Genomic DNA, 20,835 nt, shown 5'->3' on the forward strand with positions numbered 1-20,835 from the left:
TATACTTGTCCTGGGGTTGGCTCTGGAATCTGGTGGGAGCTTCGTAAGGACACACTGTCTGCCCAGGGGACTCACACAACCCAGCGGCCCCTGTGGTCTCGGCTGTGCCCACACCCAGTCTTGGGAGCCAAAACATTCCACCCAGAAAGCAGGAGGAAGAGCTGGAGGCCTCTCAGTCAGCGTCAGGAAACAGCCCTATGGAGAGAGGTGAGGCCAGCCGCAGAAGGAGCAGGGCCCTGGAAACCACAAGGGCTGGGCTTCAGCTGTGTGCCCTGGAGTAAGTTACTTAATGTCTCTGAGCTGCAGAGGGCCGAGCACAGAGGAGGAAGAAGACGCCCTGTCTCAGGGCAGGGCCCAGGCAGAGCTGCCACCTGCTGTATTATGGGCCCCAGATAGGATGGCCTGGGGCCTGTGGAATCACCCCAGGTGAGGAGTTGTGTGTGCCTCCCCTTCCCTTCTCTGGACCCCAGACCACATTCTGGCCCTTGCCATGGTGTGTAGTCATGGCCTGATTATTTGTTGGTCGCCCCCTTAGACCGGGAGCTCGTTGCATGTGGCTCACCTGTATCCCAGGCCTGGCATAGACCTCTCCTCCGAGGGAGGGAATAAATGAGCCGCCAGCTGGGGTGCAGTCTGTCCATCCCTCTCAAAGGAGCAGGCCCATCTAGAAGGACCCCGCTTCATGACTCCTCCTCCTCTGAATCCCCAGAGTGCTCTGTCTGTAGCCCTGCCCTGCCACTTGACACTGATTTGCGTGCAGGCCTCCCAGAGGTCAGGAGCAAGGGCTGTGCTGTCAGCCTTGGGTTTGAATCCCGGTTTCATCACTAATCGTGACTGTAAAATGATTTAGCATCTCAACCTCAGGTTCCTTTTCTGCAGAATAGTTAGCAGGAGATCATGTCAGTGAAGCTTTTCCTTTTTTGCTACAGTGCAGAGTAGATGCTCAGTTAATGATTGCGCCTGAGACCCTACCCCTCTCCAACGCACACACCCGCTGCGCTCCAGCCCCTGTGCAGGCCCCACATCAGATTTACATTTCTCTTGCTGTCAGCAGTGTGCACAGCATCTTGCACAAAGTTCAAGATGTGTTTGCTGAAAGAAGGGGCAGATGTCATGGGGACCCCCTCCTCCAGGCTGGCCGCCCTCCCTCTGGCTCCGTCTCTCCGCATCAGCCCAGGTGGCCTCTCTTGTCAGTTTGCTGCCTGTTGAACCCTCCAGGGCCTTTGGGGTGCTGAACTAACGGTGTGAGAGAGATGGGCAATGCCCAAGTCCCCATCTGTGACACCTTGCTAGCTCGTTCTACTATGGAAATCATCAAACGAATTCTTTCCCCCAGAGCTTCTGTGTGTGTCCACCATGCACATCTGTCCCCCAGGCCCTCACCTCATCCCATGTCCTGAGCCTGGGCTTTGTCCTAGCTTTTTCCTCTTCCTGGATCTGCACGTAGTAAATGCTCACCGAACAGTCCAGCCCAGTCTCCTGCCAGGCTGGCTGTAGGGCCACAACCTGGGTTTTGCCACTGCCAACCTAGAGTGTGCTTGCTTTTAACAGCAGCAGGAGAGAAATGAATTGTTTTCAAGGGCCTTTTTTAAAGGATGGTTCTTTAATGAGGCCCCTGTTTCTTTGAACTCTTCCGGTGCTTCTGCTTTATAGTTATCGATTTTTGTGATCATAAAAGTAATACATGGTTATTGTAAAAATGTGGGAACATTATAGAAATGTGCGGCTTGGCACGTACGAGCACCCATGCTTCAGAGAGGACCTCTGCCGACGTCTGGCATCAATTCTTCTGTCCTGGTGGCTCCTTGGCATTCTGTCTCCCATTCATTCTTCCCCAGAGAAGGGGCTGATGACGCAGTCTCTGTCTGGCACTAGTGGAGGCCGTGTTTGCTGTTACCTGACTTCAGAGAGTGGGCCGGCTCAAGGGCAGCGGCGGAGCCCTGAGAGGCAGTAGTGTGTAGTGGGGAACGTCTGGGAACTGCCATTTAGAGCCTCAGAGGGTTGGGCCAAGTCTCAGTCTTCCTCATCCGAGCAATGGGGATGATGAGAGCCGTGTTAGTGTTTCAGAGGGAGATTGGGACTCAACAGTGAGACGGCAGATGGGAACACACTCAGTAAGCTCTAAACTCTATGTATTATTATTTGGTTTTGAGAAATATCAGTAATTGCTGTTCGCACCAAACAGCTCCCTTGGGGCTCTGAGCCAGTAGTCTCGGTGAACTTAGTCCTAAGGGTTAGGATTTCATTCTCTTGTCATTGTTTATACCTGTGTGTGTGTGTGTGTGTGTGTGTGTATGTATGTATACATATAGACACACGTATGTATATACATATGCACATATACGTAAATACATATGTGCATATATGGACATGGAAAATCGTCCAGTGATGGGAACTGCTGAGAGCTTTGCAGCTGGACATGGCAGCCTCCCTGCGATGCCCATCTAGGAGCACGTGCTGAGAGCATGTATCAGGGCCTCCAGATCCATGGGGAGAACTGAGAGTAAACTAGAGCAGCATGGGCCGAGTGTCCCCAAGGCCAGTGTGTGACCAGTGAGCACTGTCTGCTCTCCCTTTAGAGACTAGTTTCCCCCTCCCCCTCTGTGATCCTGTCAGGGGTGGTGGGAGCACCAGCGCGGTCAGCCCTTCTTCATTTCTCCCCACGGCATCCCCTGCTGAGAGAGGGATGTGTTAGGGGTCTTTGGGGTCCCAGGGATGAGGGAGCTGGGGAAAGCAGTGACACACGCAATGGGGGTGGGCAGTTGGAAGGTTGGGAGACGTGTGCACTGGCAGGAAGGGGGCCAAAGAAAAGGAGAAAAGGCTTTGACCAGAACCCACCGTTTCTCAGCCCTCCATCCTCATCTCCTCTGCCTCACTGGGGTCTTTCATCCAGTTCGTGATGCAGATGCAGTGCCTGAGCGGGAGAAGAGGACAGTGCCTGCAGAGGAGGCTTCCCTGGGACCTTGGGGATGCAGGCTTACCCTAGTCCCTACTCCGGCCACACTGTAGGTTTCTGGACTGGCCTGGTCCTTGTGAAGGTGGGAGATGAGAGGCCCTCAGAACTGGCTGTTGCTGGTACATGTGCTTCCTCCTTTGTACTGTTCTCCCTGGATTTGAACCCCATGTACTTGGCTTGTCCTTCCCACGAGATGCTCAGTCTACTATCACTATGTGTACTTTGTGTGGGCAGCTTGCAAGAGTGAGGTCTGGAGTGAGACAGACCTTGTTTGCATCCCAGCTTTACTACATTCTTTCCGTGTGAGCCGTAGGCTAGTTACTACCTCTCTGATATTCATATTATCTCCCACTTTACAGATGAGAAAACGATTATAACTTAGGTTCAGTTTAAGGAGGATTCAAAAGACAAAAGCATGTCGAGGTTGAGCATATTTTCTAGAATGTGGTGAGAATTCAAGAAGCAGCAGTTTTATAATAATTCCTGTCCAGCCCTCTCTCTGTCTTCCTCAGTGGGGCCATCCACGGAGCGTCACTCATTCTTTGGTGCTGTGAAAGGCTGGTTGAATCCAGAGTGTTGACTTGAACAGAACACTGACCTGCTGGGAGCATTGATAGTCCTGCTTCAGGACGATCTGGAGGACGTCCCACTGCCCTCGCTTTGATAGCCGAGCACCCCCCCCCCCCCCCAATTACCTGTTCCTCCGGACTTAAGCTTAGGAGGCCTTTTCCACTTCCTCTGTTGACACTGCAGAGGGCACGTCATGCTGAATAGAGCCGAGGGCTTCTTTTGGCAGCTGGTCCCGGGTCTTCAGAGGAGACTGGTTGAAAGGGAATTGAGGGCAAATCCAGTGAAGCTCAGGCAGCAGCGGGGAAAGCGGGGGAGACTCCCTTGGACCTAATCAATCATGCAAAGTCCTTTGGTGACCCCTACTGTGGGGGGCAGTATCAGGCATAAACAAGCAAAGTTACAACAGAAGCCTTTAGACGTAGCCAAGTTCTTCCCCTACGTTTCAGGGCTTCATCTAAAGCTCTCTCTGAAGGTGGGGCCACCACCTCCCTCTTCCCCCAAATTCATTAGAAGCTTTTGACTCCCACTATCCCCTCTGCAATCACAACCTTCGCTGGTCTTTCTCTTGCAGCCAGGCGCCACTCCAGGGCCCGGCCCAAGGTCACACTCTTGAACTACGCCTGCCCGATGACAACCGTCAGCCGGCCCCTGAACGAGATGGCCCTGACCCCTCTGACGGAGCAAGAGGGGGAGGCCTACCTAGAGAAGTGTGGCAGTGTCCGGCGACACACGGTGGCCAATGCCCACTCGGACATCCAGCTGCTGGCCATGGCCACCAGGATGCACTCGGGCTTAGGGGAGGAGCCTGGCGGCGAGGACAATTGCCTGCTTCTGCCACCCAGCTTCCCGCCGCCCCACCGGCAGTGCTCCAGTGAGCCCAACATCACTGACGGCCCCGACGAGCCGGAGCAGGTGGCAGCGGGCAGCCAGGAGGACTCAGAGCTGAACTGTGCATCCCTCAGCTGAATGCCCGCCTCTGGGACCTCCCAGCTCCTGCCTGGCCACCAGGATGAGGGCGGCTTCATCCCCAAGGACCGCCGAGCGGAGCTCTTCCTTTGGGCAATGCCGCCTTATGCCTTTCCAGGTACAGGCTAGTCTGAGCGCCCTAGGGCAAATCCCCGTCGTGAGCCTCTCCATTTTTGGGACTGTGACCACCTACCTCTTGGCGGCCACAGATCCAACTGCCTAATGTTCACCTTCTGACTTTCAGCCTTGCCTGCCTGACTCAACTCAAATCCTCCTCTCTGGGCTTTTCCCCGCAGATATTGGACTATCTGATCCTCCCAGCCCTATATCGCAGTGCCCCTGGCGTTCCTATAGCAGGAAGTCGTCCGACCCACACACACAGCCAGCAAGGATGTGTTAGCATGTGGAGTTCCCCTTGAGGGTCCTTGTGATACAGAGGCTGATGGGTGAAAAGAGGCAGTAGAGAGGTACCTCTTCTCTCCGTCTTGTGTGGAGTAAAAGTAGACTGCAGCCCTTCCCAAGCCTGACTCTGGGAATGCAGCTTTCATTTCAGTTTCAGAATTACTGGGAAAGAGTGGCCCCACTGGTGGGTGAGGGTCCATCCTCACCTATATCCAGACCCTATGTGCTGCCTTTGGCTTTTGGCCCAGGAGGGCCACAGTGCTGGAGGAACCCCGTCTTTGATTAAGCCTCAGCATTCCCCTCTCAGGCTTCCTCCCCGACTCAAGGAATTAACCTTCCCAGTGGAGTAGCTGGTGCCTTCCTCCCTTTCTCATTTCAGAAACCGACCCTTTTCCTATTGTGGGGAAGGGGCCAGCTGATACCAACCAACCAGTCTGTTCCTGGATTTGACTTGAATTTTTTAAATGTGCATAGTTTCAAAAATAAATTGCTTGCAAGTATTTGCACGTAGGATCTTGCACCGCTCATTTCCAGTGGGGTGTTTCTTCAAACTGAAAAATAGCAAACCCCCTAGGAAAGGAGACTGGAAGTGGTCCAGGGTGAAAGTGATCCATGGTGGGCAGGGCTCAGAGGCCGCAGAGCTCTGGAAGCAGCTGGACTTGAATCCAGTGTGGCCTGTGTTTGTGAGTGTTGTGGTTTATAGGAAAAGCTGCATTGAGATAGAGAGACTCAGCTTGCCTCATGAGCAGAGAGTTCTAGCAAATGGGATGTCTCAGCGCTCTACAGTGCAGGGAGCTGGGAAAGATGTGGGCAGGACCTTTTGGAGAGATGTCCATTCCCTGTGATTAAAGAAGTGCCTGGAATGTATAACCTGTGGGGCCTTGAAATGTTTTTTGGGGCAGCAGGCTTTGGTACTGTGCTATATATATCCTCAGCACTCCTCCCTCCATCCAGGTCTGGGCTTTTTATCTCCTTTGACCTCCCTGTTCTTTTTGTATTTGCCTGTTGGCCCCGCTGATAACAGCTCCAGAAAAAAGAGACGGCCCCTGGGCCCTTCTGGCACCTTCTAGGTATCCTGTTAATCTTTGGAAACTTTGTTTATGAAATGTCAGAGACATGAGCCAGTTTGGCTTCCAATGTGGCAGGAGGTGGCCGGGAGAGAAAGAGGACAGTTTAAGCTGCCAGCAGAGGAGGAAACCTTCTAAGCTCATCTAAGCCTTGACAGCATTTCCCTTCTGGGTGAAGATTTGAAATATGACTAGAGTCATGCTTTTGATGGCTTTTGATTTGGAAATTTTGTTTAAAAAGTTGTTTGGTTTTCATCCTTTTAAGAGATTGATGGAAGAGAAATGTCCAAAGGAGATCTTCTGAGAATTTCAAACAAAAAATAATCTGTGTATGCGTTGGATAAAGTCCACAAATTCACTAACAGGTATCAGTAGGTAACAACATGATGATTTATTTAACTGATGGCTTCTGTCCTTATTGGTACACTTAGCACTTGGGACTAGTATTTATTGATCCAGGCAAAATAATTAGTCATGCTTGGGTTTGCTTTCTTAGTTTACAACCTGAATGATATATGTCTTTAAATGCTTTTTCCACACACTAAATGCCCCTGATGGGGACAGCAGTCATCAGTTAAATATGTAAGCTCTTAGGTTGAGAATGGGAGTGTCAGTACAGACCCAGTGTACTTAATTGCTAATGAATGTTAGCCAGTTTACAACTTTACCTTTGATGTACACACCTGATATTTGTACAGTATTTCACACTGTACATATAAAAATTGTGCTGATGTCTATGAGCATTCTAGCCATCAGAGCTATTGCAAGAGCGACAACTGTAGTGTTGTTTTTTGTTTTTTTGTTTTTTAAAAAAAATTTATTATTATTTTTGGCTGCGTTGGGTCTTTGTTGCTGCGCATGGGCTTTCTCTAGTTGTGGCGAGCGGGGGCTACTCTTCGTTGCGGTGTGCGGGCTTCTCATTGTGGTGGCTTCTCTTGTTGCGGAGCACGGGCTCTAGGTGCGCCGGTTTCAATAGTTGTGGCACGCAGGCTCAGTAGCTGTGGCGCACGGGCTTAGTTGCTGCACGGCATGTGGGATCTTCCCAGACCAGGGCTTGAACCCGTGTCCCCTGCATTGGCAGGCGGATTCTTAACCACTGCGACACCAGGGAAGTCCAACCGTAGTGTTTTTAACCACTTTTTCTCCCCTTCACAAGATGATTAGTTTTCGTTATTTAAGCTGGCATCTTCCGGTGGCTGAGGTTTAATGACAGGAAATGATCACGACTCTTAAACTCCGAGTGGGCTCAGAAACCAAAAGCCTTTCATGCTGTCTGTTTCCAAAATGGAGTCAATAAACATCATTTTGTACATGCTGCCCTGTTCCCAGGCTGCGTGTCTTGATTGAATTTGCAAGCGCAGAGCGTCCGTTAGATGTTTTCTGCCTCCTGTCCTCACACTCCCTGTGTGAGGAGCCTGCCTTCCCTGGCGCCATGTTCCGTTTCCTGTTGCCCCCACCGCAGGGTTAGGCAGCAGCCTGACCTCAGCCAGTCTCCCCTGGGCTTGGCTTGCCATCCTTGTCTGGATTGGCAAGTCATTTCCTGGAGGAACAGCCCGTCTGCAAAGGAGCTTGGAAAACACCGAACAAAGTCTGAGAAGGCAAGGCCTCTTCTGAAGCCAGCTTGGTCTCTTTCCTGAGTGTTTGACCTGGAGGGAGCACTTACCGTATTTACTCGCGAACCATCTCCTCGTATATGCCCCTTCGGTTCTGTTGGGCAGAGGCAATTTATTTATTTTTAAAATTTTTATTGGAGTATAGTTGATTTACAATGTTGTGTTAGTTTCAGGTGTACAGCAAAGTGAATCAGTTATACATATACATATATCCCGCAGAGGCAAGTTATAATATTTTACTCTCCACGTATATTGGGTTGGCCAAAAAGTTCATTCGGGTTTTTCCATACGAGCCTATGGAGAACCCGAATGAACTTTTTGGCCAACCCAGTATTTTTCTTGGGAGGGCTGCAGCAGTGTTAGCTTGAGACCTCTGAAGGCTTTGTAAGAGGCTTCAGAGAGGTGTGACCTGAACTGATTGAAGATCCTGGAGGAGGTCAAGGAGAGCGTTCACATTTTTTATTGTGCCTTCAGAGGCTGGAAGTATGAACTATGAACACTGAGCGTTCTGCCTTGGTAGATTTCATGCCATTGGCGCACAACCTGTATTCACTCAGCCAGCCACTCATCTTCCGGCCAAACATTTGTGGAACTGCCACTGCTTTGTAGGCACTAGTGGGTGCTGAGGATGCAGTGATGGATAGATAACCTACGTGCCTGCTCTCTTGGAGCTTACCACTGAATGCGGGAAGGCTGGCAGTCGGGTCAACACAGGCATTTCAAAAAATGAACAACACTGGATGACATAAAATGGCAAAATGCAGTGACTAGAGGGTGATGTGAAGGTGACCCTAGGTCAGGTGGCTAGAGAAGGTCTCTCTAAAATTGGAGCCAGCTTTACAACCTGCTTTTGTTCCTGCTTGCTGCCATAATAAATTACCACGAATAAGTGGCTTAAAACAGCGAACACTTATAATCTCACAGTTGTGTAGGCTGGAAGTCTGACCTGGGTCTCACTGGGCTAAAAGTCAAGGTGTTGGCAGGGCTGCATTCCTTTCTGGAGGCTCTGCGGGAGAATCCATTTCATCGCCTTTGCCTGCTTCTAGGGGCCACCCATATTCCTTGGCTCGTGGCCTCTACATCTTCAACACCAGCAACAATGGGTTGAATCCCTCATGCCAGCCTCCATTCTGCCTCCCTCTTCCACTTTTTTTTTTTTTAATTAATTAATTTATTTATTTATTTTTGGCTGTGTTGGGTCTTCGTTTCTGTGCGAGGGCTTTCTCTAGTTGCGGCAAGCAGGGGTCACTCTTCATCGCGGTGCACGGGCCTCTCACTGTCGTGGCCTCTCTTGCTGCGGGGCACAGGCTCCAGACGCACAGGCTCAGTAGTTGTGGTTCACGGGCCTAGTTGCTCCGCGGCATGTGGGATCTTCCCAGACCAGGGCTCGAACCCGTGTCCCCTGCATTGGCAGGCAGAGTCTCAACCACTGCACCACCAGGGAAGCCCCTCCCTCTTCCACTTTTAAAGACACTTGTGATTCCACTGGGCCCACCTGGATAATCTTTATCTCAAGATTTCTGTGGGCAAGGCCTCTCCTGCCCCCTCTGCTGATGTCTCAGTGGGAGAAAGGCCAGCCACCTGGTATGCTGGGGACCCCGAGAAGATGAGGCTGCGTCGAGCAGGTGGGTGCTGGTCCCCAGGGAGACTGGCCCGCCTAGCCCAGGGGCCTTTAAGCCTGATTTCTACCCACTGGCCCAGACTCCCATGGTGACCATGATTCTGGAGTCCCTCACTCAAATCTTATTTCCCATCTCATATGCCTGTCAGGCCCACATCATCCCTTGAATGCACTTCTATGACTTGGTACTCCCTGTATTGGTCTCCAGATTCCATTTCACCCTATGGACACCCCCCAACTGATCTTTCTAAAATGCAGTCCCTGCTTAAAACTTCTCCCTGGCTTCCAATAAAATCCACACACCTGAACTTGACTTCCCGAGCTGATCCCCACCTGCCTTTCCCGCCTCCTTCACTGCTCCCTGACTGTCCGTTATCCCAGGAAGCTGCCCTCCACCTCCACAGCCTCCGCCGTGCCCCTGCTGCTCCCTCTCCCTCATCCAGGTAGAAGCCTCTGCACACTCTCAGGTACTGTCCTGGGAAGGTGAGGATGTGTAGGATTTCTGTTTGCATGCCTGGAGCCTAGCCATACAGAGAGAGATCCAAGTCTTGCGCATTGAATGAATTAATGGGGGTGGTGATAATTCTGATCTCTACCCCCTCCCTCCCAGGTATTTATAGAAAGCACCTTCATCCCCTTTCCTTTCTTCCTCCGTGGGGACCTTCCCCATGATGCTCTCTAGGGATGTTCCAACTCAGGCTGCGTGGCCAGGTGACCCTGTGAGCAAGGCAGGGGCTGGAGGCAGGTCTGAGTCCGTCCCTGTATCCCTGCCCCATCCCGCTCCAGCCAGTGGCTGCCGTGGCCCTGCTGACAGCTACCTCTGTCCACAGGGCTGCTACCTTGCTCCTGAGCCAGCCACCTCTTTCTTGGCCTTTCCCCTTTCTGTCTGCGGTGAGAAATTCCTTTGGAGCCTGGACCTTGTGCCTGAGGGAGAGAGAAAGCCCTTGCTTGTCGCAGGGCCATCTCCTTGAAGAAACCCTCCTGCCACAAAGTAAGAGGGAGCGGCCTAGGCCCCTGTGCTCAGGCAAGAACCTCCTTGTCCTAAGCCCCCTGCCCTCAGGATCCAGCACAGGGGAGGTTCCAATGCTGCCACCCTGGTGTGCCCCGCACCGTGCTGATCCTCGTGGCAACCTTGCAAGGCAGGTGTCCCCTCATTTTGCAGATGGGGAAACTGAGGCTTGGGTTCTTTTAGCGGTGGAGCTGGGACTCAACCCCAGGTTCTTTCACCTCAAATCCAGTGGTCATCCCTATCTATTCCATGGGGGTATCCCAGCTTTAGACAATGAGAAAGCAAAACAGATAAGCCAGGGGCATAATCTCCTTTGCCTGCTGCAAGGTGAGTTGGTTTCAGGGTTTCCAGAAAAGCAGAGAAACAAAGCTGCCTCTTTTGGTCTTCTCTAGCTATTTCTAGAAAACCTGAGAGCAGAGAGTGGGGAGGGGGGCCCAGGAAAGTGGATTTCTTATGTAGGAAAGATTTCAATGGATATTTTTATTAATGAGTTTAATTTTGGCTTTAAAATACTATTGTAATAAGTTTAATAATTAGTAATCATTTAGTAAGTAATACAATGAATAATTTTGTCTTTAGAATCAATATTCAATTTAAGATACAAGTTAAACTTTTTCAGGCTTTTAATTTTATTATCCTACAAATTTTAGTATTCTATTTATAAGTCTAGCAGATTGTAGCAATAACTTTGGAGGAGCCTTCTGCATAATGCTTGGTCCTATTTACAAGCTTAGCTCAGCACTTGAAACGCTTTTAAATGCATTTATAAATTTAATATATTAATTTCTTTTTAAAGTACTTCAGTTTTTCTGACAGCATGCAAAATGTTCCCCAATCCTAAATTCTTATAGAAACTAATAAATTAAACTTATAAATAAGGGAAACTTTAAATGTTTTCATACTCTACTTAAACTTTTAGATGTCACCATAAAAAAATCGCAAGTCTAAATTAATTACTCAATTATACATTTTAAAGTGGAATTATAAAACTGTCATTCTAACGGACCTTATTCTCTTAAATATCACGTGTCTAAAATACCAAATATGCAGTTTGCTTTCTAACATAAAAATATTAGAGCTATAGTTTTGTTTCTTTTAAATCTTTCTCCACTTAAGCCTCAATCTTCCTGGTGTGGTGGTTGTTAAGCTCTTGTCTCAGCCTCGAGACTTTTCTATATTTGGGGATTCTGGGGCTGGGATCCTGCACATCACACATCTGATCGTTAGCTGGGTCCCTGTTAGCTCTGCCAGTGGGGGCCGCTAGAGGGAGCCTGGGAGGCTGGTGGAGTCTCCGCTTCCCGTCCTGTCAGCGTTGCACTGACAGTTGGGTCCGGTGGCAGTAGCTACCTCCAGTTTGCAGGTTTTCCTCCGCCCCAGAACCCGCCTCAACATTCCTGCTCAGAGACAGCAGCACCGCTGGCCTGGGCCCCCCTCAGACGTCTGCAGCCCAGCTCTCAGCGGCCATCCTCCAACCGTTTACATCTCAGTCATCCCCAGCTCTTCCTTCTAAGGGTGGTCGTTGCCTCCTGCAGTTACTTCTGTGATTCCTCGGTGTCCACTCTTTGCCGTTTTACTTGTTCAATACCTGATTAATAATTCTTTCTATTAAATGCTCTCTGTTAAAATGATGGATGTGGCTTTTGCCCCTGACTAGACCCAGACTGATGAACCAGGGTTGAAAACTACACGCCTGCTAAAGAAGACAGTAACCATCCCAGTTAACCAAGGTTACACATTACCAGAAATTTCCTTTGGACGTGAGACTCAGACCTGCAGACATTTGGAGTGATTCTTCTCACCTCCACCTAAGGAAACCGTAGTATTTCAAGTAATTTTGGTGATTGTTCCTCAGCATTCTTGAAATTATGAGCAAAGTGTACTAGATTCTTGTCAGCATCCCCAAGAGACACTGGGTGCTATTTATGATTGTTTAGTCAATGACTTCAAAACCTAAAAGAAGTATAAGACAACTGCCTACTTCTTCAGTCTACCTTCAGAAGTATGCCCTTCTCACCAAGTCACTCATTAAATTGGTTCTTAGTTTCCTTGGTTTTTCTGGCCTAAGTCTAATCACCTTTGAGAAGAATACTAAGCAATGTAAATATCTTGAACCTAACCGTCTCCTGAATTCTTTCATCTTCTCAGGAACACATAGCTTTTAACAAATACCTAACTTCAGTCTGATATCAGTTATATATCTCAGATAGCTTTGTCTGGGGTCCAAGTTATGAGGTCATTCCATTCTCTGTAAACTGAACTAGGATCAAGTCAATTGCCTGCCAACAGAAACTTTTGCTGCCCACTCCAAGGCAGTTTTGAGAAGAAGGGCTCAATAGGTGGAAATAACATACGGCTTCTGGTTCTGGCCATAGGGGAATGGCTTGTATCAGATGAATCTTTTTGCCAAAATAATTATAAAACCTTGGTAAAATATATAAAGCAACTGTTCAAAGGAATTGGGGAGCACCCAGTGCAGGCAGGATCTGAACTGCTATGATCCCTAAGAGAAGGGAAACAAATGAGGCAAAACTTCACATTCATCCTGGTTTTTCCAAAGGGTTTTTCCCAAAATCACTGATAGAGGTGGGAGTAAGAGGGAGTGGGTGACAGCAGCAAGCAGCAGTCTTACTGTGCTGAGATCAGAGGTTCACGTTGCCAGAGTAGCTGGAACTTGAAGGGAGAATGATGGAGAGGACTAAATGGGAAATCTGCATACTAGGTCCCCTCAAGTTGTTGGCTCACTCCTAAGTTGAGCATGCAGTGAGAACTCCAAGAAACCCAGCAGAAAACAGCAACTGGGACCCTAAAGAGCTGAACAGATTTCAGCTGTTACAGAATGCTGAGGAGACAGAGGTTCAAGTCCCACCAAAGTGGAGGGGCTTTGGCAAACTTCCTAGGCTTTTGGTTGAGGCCCAAGAAAGGCCACATTCTGGGAGTAAGGGTCATGCCCAGTAGCAAGATGGTAGACTAAACTACAATGATATCAGAAATTACATCAAATGTAAATGAACTAAACACGCCAATGAAAAGGCAGAGAAGGTCAGACCAGATTAAAAAGTAACAATATGCTGTTTATAAGAGACACACTTTAAATCTTAGAACAGAGAATGATTGGAAATAAAATGTTGGAAGCATATACCACATAAATGTTAGCAAAAGAAATCTGGCCTTGCTAATTTAGAATCGTGCAAATTTCATAATGATAAAAGGTCAATTCAAAAGAAAGATATATATTATAATACGTAAGTTATCATTTATTGGTCACCAACTATATGCCATGCACCAGCCTAAGTATTTTACATTCATTGTTTTGTGTAATCCTCTGAGAAATTTTATGAAGTAAAATGTATCATCCTCATTAGATGAGGAAATTGAAACGCAGAGGATTGAGCAATTTTCCTAAGATCACGTAACCAGAATATCAGAGAGACAAGATTTAAATCTAGTTTGGTCTGACCTCTTGCCAAAGAGATTTTAATCACTGCTCTGCTTTCTAAGCACCATATTGCTTGTGGTATGCTCGCTTGAACCAGTTGGAGAGGTCCCTGAAAGCACAGGAGTACATTGTAACCTAAGGGGAAGATAATTCTGTGGGGATTCCTGGAATTCTGGACTGGGAACCCTTCAAGAACTAAGATCCTAAGATAGTCTGTTCGACTCTTACACACACACACACACATTCTGTATAAATGTTCTACTCTTCTATGCACATGATCCCTGAAAGGTACAGAGACCTTCCAGTTCATGGACTACTGTGGCCTGACTTCTTTGAATTTCTCAGTCCAAATTCTCAAGAATCTGGTCTAGTTCAAGAATCATGTATCCATCCTTGATTCAGTCAATAGGCTGCTGCTAAGGAGTGCCATCTCCCAGGGTTTCAGATTTAACTCTGTTAAATCCTTCCCTTGGAATTTAAGGGGAGGTTCAGCAGTTCTCAGGGTAAAGGAGAGACTCGTCTCTGAATCCATGCATATGTGGGTAGTGGGAACCAGAGCAGGAAAACCCCAGATAATCCTTCCCAACTCAATTCTAGCACTGGTCTTCTCCCAGATGCTAAGATGCCTGGAGGGGAGGATGGGTGGCAGAGCTAATAAGGGGCCACACCAGAATGTGGACCTAGGGTAGTCCAGCTCCAGAGGCCTTGCTTTTAACCACTATGATAAACTCTTCTTCCACTCTTTGGAAAATGTAATCTAAATTACTAAACCAAATTACAGTCATTGAGAAAAGTGAGAGCTTGCTGGGTGGCCCCTCAAAGCCCCCGATTTTCCACAGGGAAGTTGTTGCACTGGAGGGAAATTCCCTCTTGAGGCTCCCCACCAGTGTGTGAGAGCTGCCCTGAGGCTCGGCCCCCCAAATTGCCCCCAGAGAGCCGGTGAGCACAGGAAGAGAATTAACTCCACAGGGAAACCAGGGCCACTATCTGTAGTTTCATTCTCTTTCTCCTCTGTCCTGCTCCACTGCAGACAGACCTTTTTCTATGCCCAGCAAAACTAGCTGGTGACCTTTGACAAATTCCTTAACCTCTCTTTTCTTCCACAAAATGCAACTAATTATGCCTACCTTGCAAGATTAGAGGGAAAAAAACATATATATGTGCATGCACACACATATACACACATATACACATACTTAACATACACACACATGCATGCATACAGATGGCATAGAAAAGGTCCAGGCTGTCTCCGGGTTAGGTAAAATCATGAGTGTTCATAGCAGCCTTCTGTGTAATGGCCCAAAACTGTAAACCAAAACATCTGTCGATTGATGAATGGCGAGACAAAACGAGATATATCCACACAGGGAAGTTCTACTTGGCAACAAAAAAGGAATAAACTACTGACACATGCTACATCATGGACAGACTTCAAAAATGTCATGCTAAGTGAAAGAGACAGACATAGGAGACCATACACTGTATGATTTCATTTATATGAAATGTCCAGAAAAGGCACATTTATAGAGACAGAAGGCAGATTAATGGTTGCCTGGGGTGGGGAATCGGAGTGGGGATTAACGATAAATGGGCATCAGGGGTCTTACTGCAGGGAGGAAAATGTCCTAAAACTGATTTATGATGATGGTTGCACCACTTGGTAAAGTTACTAAAAGTCGTTTGAACTGCACACCTGAAATAGCATTTTTCTTTTTTTTTTATTGTGGTAAAATATACATAAAGTTTGTTATTTTAATCTTTTTTAGGTGTATAGATCAGTGGCATTAAGTACCTTCACACTGTTGTACAACCATCACCAGCATCCATCTCCGGACCATTTTCATCTTCCCCAGCTGAAACTCTGTCCCCATTAAACAATTATTCCCCGTTTCCCTCCCCCAGCCCCTGGCAGCCACCACTCTACTTTCTATCTCTATGAATTTGACTGTTCTAGGCTCCTGATGCAAGTGGAATCATACAATCTTTGTCCTTTTGTGACTGGCTTATTTTGCTCAGGATAATGTTTTCAAAGTTCATCTATGTTGTAGCATGTGTCAAAATGTCCTTCCTTTTTAAGGCTGAGAAATATTCCAGTGTATGTATGTAGTACGTTTTGTTTATTCATTAATCCCTTAATGGACATTTGTGTTATTTCCATCTTTTGACTATTGTGAATAATACTGCTATGAATATTGCTGTGTAAATATCTAGAAACTGGTAGGGTTTGTGATAAGTAAAACATATCTCAATTAAGTTATTTTAAAATAAAACTTTTTTCCAAAATTTAAAGAGCCAATAAATGGTAGATGCTGTTATATCAATAACTTAGAGTGGCAAATTTGATCAATGAAGTGAGTTTTTAAAAATAAAATTAATTTAATAAAAAAGACATGGTTTAGAAAAAGGAAAAACACAGAAAAGTACAAAAAAGAAAAAAAATCTGTAATCTCACTTGGAGATAAACCGTTGAAAGACTACTTTACAAGAACTACCAAATTTTAATTTTACTTGAAATTAGTAGAAGGAACTGAACTGAACTGAAATGAAGAAGTTGCTGAACTTCAGATGTTTATCTAGAACAGAGAGATTCATTCCTAAACTCTCTCTCTAAAGGCAAAAAAAAAAGTTATAAGAAAATATTGAGGTTGGGTTGGGACTCATGGTTTTTCTATTTCAGTTCATGTTTCTTAATGGTCAAAGTTTAATCTCCCAGATGGACAACTGTTTCATAAAAATCAGAGGATATTTCTGATGTTTAAAAAAATTAAGTACCTGAAATTTTAGATGAAAAACAAAAGAACAATGTTGAAAACCTCAGCCAACTTATAAGATAAACTTCTAAGAGAAATTATTAGGGAATGACTATTTTGTAAGCCAAGTAACTACAAAAATGACAAATCACTTTCAAAGCAGGAGGAAGTGATTGTAGCTAGTGTCTAAAATAAATAAATAAATAAATAAAATAAATCCAAGGAGGTTACACATGAATTCTGAGTATCTGTCAGTTTCCTCCTCCCTTGAATTAACTGGTTCTTGTTTTTGAATATATCTGCTCCAGCCTGAATTTTTTCACCCAGAGGTGTGGAGTCCACATGTTCTATGTTCAGCTGTCTTTATTCACTGCAAGAAAGAATTAACCGAAACTTGAAAATAAGGCAAAAAGTTGGGCTGTATGTCCTTTCAGAGTCACACTGGGGAATTATTTAACAAGTTGCCTGAGGATTATTTAATTTTCTGGGAGAATATTTCTGTTTGACTTTGCTATTTATTATTTGATCATAGCCCAGATACTGCAAAGTTACATGTTAATTTGTATTTTTCTATTTGGTAGGAAAGATAACCCCAAAGGTTATGGCTTTATTAGCTTGCAAGACATTAACCAGTTTCTTCTGTAACCTAGCCATTTTATTCTAACATTCTTTTTCTGTTGTTTTGAAAATGCTTTTCCTGGTAGATTACATAAACTCTTTTTACCCAGATGCTCTTGGAATCAGCTTTACCATCTAATGGTTCCGTCATAAATTAATGAGCTGAACAAAACCTTTGACATATTCTGTATTTGAATGAGAGCCATGATTTTACCATCTTAACAATTATACTTTGATTTAGCTGGTAGACCTCAGATCATACGCTCTCCTTCCATCTCCTGTGAAGAGTCACCTGGAGAGCCTGTTTAGAATGCAGATTCCCCAGCCCACTGCTCAAAAAGTCTAATTCTGGGGGTTTGGCCAGGACCCAATGATATGCATTTTAATAAGCACCCCAGAAGATTCTGAGGCTGATGGTCCTCAGACCAGACACCTTGCGAAAGCCCCCGGTGAACTGTGTGGTGGCGATGGTACTAATGCTGACTTGATTCTCACTGTTCAGCGAGGACAGAGATGACCGGGGTTAAAGGTTGAGGCCTTGGGATGTGCTGGAGTCCAACAGTCCATTTTCCTAAACTTCAACTTGGAGATGGCAGTTGATCTCAAATGTTCATCCACGCATTGGCTGTATCAGAACAGGGGCAGAGGAGTGGGGGTGACCAGGAATCTGAATACATAAGTTGAACCTTGAGAAATTGCTGATACTCAACTCTTTATCGACCTTACAAAAAAGGTGATTTTGTATGGGTCGACCTAATAATTCCTCAGGTGTTTCTAATTTGAAGCTAATTTGGCAACCAAACTGTGAATATGATAGTTGGGGCGTGTAATTTCTAATATGGGGGAAAGTGCTTTGTAGCATTCATCAGACTTAAAGCAAAAAAAATTAAGGACTCTCTTCCCCTAAAAAGCCACAAAGTACACCTTTTTGCATATAATCTAGGGGAATTTATGGACTCCTTAAAAGTGCAAGGACTCCAGGCTAATCCTATTTTACAGATTTCCTTCTGAAGGTTGCTTGCTTTAGGGGTGAAGCTCTGCTGCCCCCTACTGCCAAATGAGGCTCCAGCTGGCTTTGCTCTACGCAGGCCTGTCTTCCAGTTTGGAGAGTTTTGTAGAAGCTAGAACCTGCTGTCATCTCACACCAGTTGGAGTAGTCCAATTCTAGGCAGGAATGGGCCCCACAGATGTGTTTAATCATTCACACACTGCAGGGAATTCTTGTTAGTGCAGGGTGCAGGGGCATTTTGTGCTTTGATGGAACACTATGCATTGTCTAGTCCAAAGCACAACCTCCATGGTTATCAGAGTCTCATTCTAAGGAAGCTACTTTACAGCTCTGTCCTGTAGATAACCGAGAGCAATGCAAAATGATTCTTGTTTCTAGAAACAGAAATTATGTCCTGTGGGGAGAGATTTGCTTGACTTGCCCCCCTCCGCCCCTCGCCCCACACCAAGGAAGAAGCTGGGTTTGCTTCCATTTGGACATTCATGTAAATATTCCTGGTCTCTAGGTGTGTCTGTTCTTTGGGTTCTCATTTGGACGGTTATAGCATCTGCCTGATTCCCTCTTTAAGAGTTACAGAAAATCTTTAACACATGCTCATTTGATATCTGTATGAGAACCGTAATTTGACTCTTTTTTGAAAATTATCCTTTAACAAAGGCCAGGATCATATTAGAGATCTCTGATTCCCATCTGATTCCTTTCCTTGAAAGCTCATAGTCTGATTCAGAAGACACTCAGTGTTGCCAGCAACTCTTTGAGATATTAAGAAATCCTCCCCTCCTCTCCCTGTACCCCACCTGCCTCTTTCAGGTAGCATGCCACCTCTTTGCCTCAGGGGAGGGAGGTATATGGCAAAAGCAAAACAAAACGAAACAACTAAGGATTCTGTAAATCTTTCTGGGTTTTGTTTTACTAAAGCTTCAGTCCATAGAAGAATTTAGAGGAGCAGTGGAGCAGGAGAGGACCTGAATCTTGGAGAAACAGGAAATGGAGCTTTCCTTCTACGGAACCATGAGGTTCCCTCAGGCTGAGAGAAGGAGAGAGAGGCAGAAGCAACAGGACCAGGCCCTGAGAGGCGAGGCTGCAGGGTTGGGATGGATGGAACAAGAGCAAGGCACAGGCTGGAAGGCCCCGCTAACCCCAGTGGACACTTGTGTGCGTGTGTGTGTGTGTGTGTGTGTGAATGAATTTGTCCTCTAGCCTTCTGGGCTATTTAAAACCCTCAGATCTTGACTCATGAGGCAAGCTGCATTCTGTTAAAGTCGTTTGTGTTCTGGGGGCTACATTTTAAAAGTGAAGAAAGAACAGAAAATGTCAGAACGGATCAGGTGTAGTAAAAGCAAGTGTTTCAGAAACCTTTCATGTCAGGTGAGTTGGTGTACATATTATTTATTCATTTATCTCTGTCTATCTAATTTACTGTGGGTAGTGAGAAAAAAAAGATTGCAAAACTGATCCTAAAGGCATTAATAAACAGTCGATTTCTTTTCTATCGGTCTAGTTGTATTCAATAAACCTGGCTGGCTTCTTTCCTCTTCTTTCACAATGGCTCCAAAGGAATTTCAGATTAGATTGGAAAAAATTTTACTTTCAGGCTCCTAACTAGTCTAAAGGGAACGACTAGTTACCATCTTTAAGCACTTTTGGTGGGGCTTCGTCTACTTTAGCTAGACACCTCAAGAGAAATGACCAGCCGGGGGAAAGGAACCTGGGATTGAGACAAAGAGGCCAGACCTCCTCAGACAGAAGCTCACCATTTTTACATCAACCCCTGCCAGTCAGGATAGAGCAGCCAGGAGGAAGGTGGGGTAAGGAGGGGAAGGATTATTTTTCAGGATTTTGAGATCTACTTTTCAGTGCAGTTTTATTATTTATCTTTCAGCAGTATAAATTCTGTGAAGATCAGACTTGCTGATCCACTTTTATATTAAAATGTACAAATCCCTCCCCAGACCAAGCAAACATTTTGTGATTATGCATCATTTTCTGCCACGGCTACAGCTGTCACTTTAGAAAGCAATCCTACTCCTGCTGGTCCCTTAATTACAAAAGTTAATTTTGAAAATGTGACAACAGCGTAACAGACATCCGTAAGAATGGATTAGAAGACAGACGCGTTGTTAAACACAAATGAAGACCACGCTTGAAAACTCCCTGAGCAGACACAACCAGTTTGGTCATACAAGAAAAGCTTAATTTAGCTTATTTTGCAAGACAAGCAAGGCTAACTTGACCTGAGTCACTTCTTGCTTATGCCTCTGAAAATCATAAGCAAAACTTAAACTGTTCCCCAAAATTGCTATGAAGTAACCACTAACCAATTTCCTTTCATTTAAGAAAATTCTAATATTGTAACCAATGACTGTGAAGAATAAGCATTGTCTCCACACTAGATAAGCTGCATTATAACAATAGACAGGAGGGGTTAGGTGTGTCAGTCTGGCATTTGTTTTCATCTAAATTAATATTCAACAAGATCCCAATCAAGGAGCACTGTTTTGGTCATATCTTTGCAACCACTAAGATGCTATCTAAGGTAAAAACTCTAAGTGCCTTTGGAGATAAACGTGAATCTACATTCATCACCTGGGCTTAGAAAGAACAGAGCACACTTATCTGCTAAATGGAGAACAGACCATCGACCTGATGGAGGCCACCTGAGGCCGGGCTGGCAGGAGCAGGGCTGGTGCTGTGTGCGGTGTGGGTTGATGCTCGGGGAGCAGAGGAGGGTGTGGCAGTGAATCGGGACGACTGCGTTAAGCCCGGCCCTTCCACACAACCTGTTCTTAAACTGAACACTGATTTTCTATCTTTC

General features: G+C 46.1%; 2 protein-coding genes across 8 annotated transcripts in view; both read left to right on the forward strand.

The window, feature by feature from the left end:
- The window catches only part of PRR5L (proline rich 5 like), a 128,188-nt gene extending 120,912 nt beyond the window's left edge, over nt 1-7,276 (forward strand). For all 7 annotated transcript variants that reach the window (XM_059931409.1, XM_059931408.1, XM_059931404.1 and 4 more), the window contains exon 9: nt 4,098-7,276. In XM_059931409.1, coding sequence (XP_059787392.1) covers nt 4,098-4,492 — 395 coding nt within the window. In that variant the 3' untranslated portion in view covers nt 4,493-7,276. The remainder of the gene's footprint in view (nt 1-4,097) is intronic.
- RAG1 (recombination activating 1) overlaps nt 4,493-20,835 on the forward strand; it is a 77,829-nt gene continuing 61,486 nt past the window's right edge. Inside the window, exon 1 of the mRNA XM_059931402.1 lies at nt 4,493-4,610. Coding sequence (XP_059787385.1) covers nt 4,493-4,610 — 118 coding nt within the window. The remainder of the gene's footprint in view (nt 4,611-20,835) is intronic.

This window comes from Balaenoptera ricei, chromosome 8, assembly GCF_028023285.1.
Source record: "Balaenoptera ricei isolate mBalRic1 chromosome 8, mBalRic1.hap2, whole genome shotgun sequence".
Lineage (NCBI taxonomy): Eukaryota > Metazoa > Chordata > Mammalia > Artiodactyla > Balaenopteridae > Balaenoptera > Balaenoptera ricei.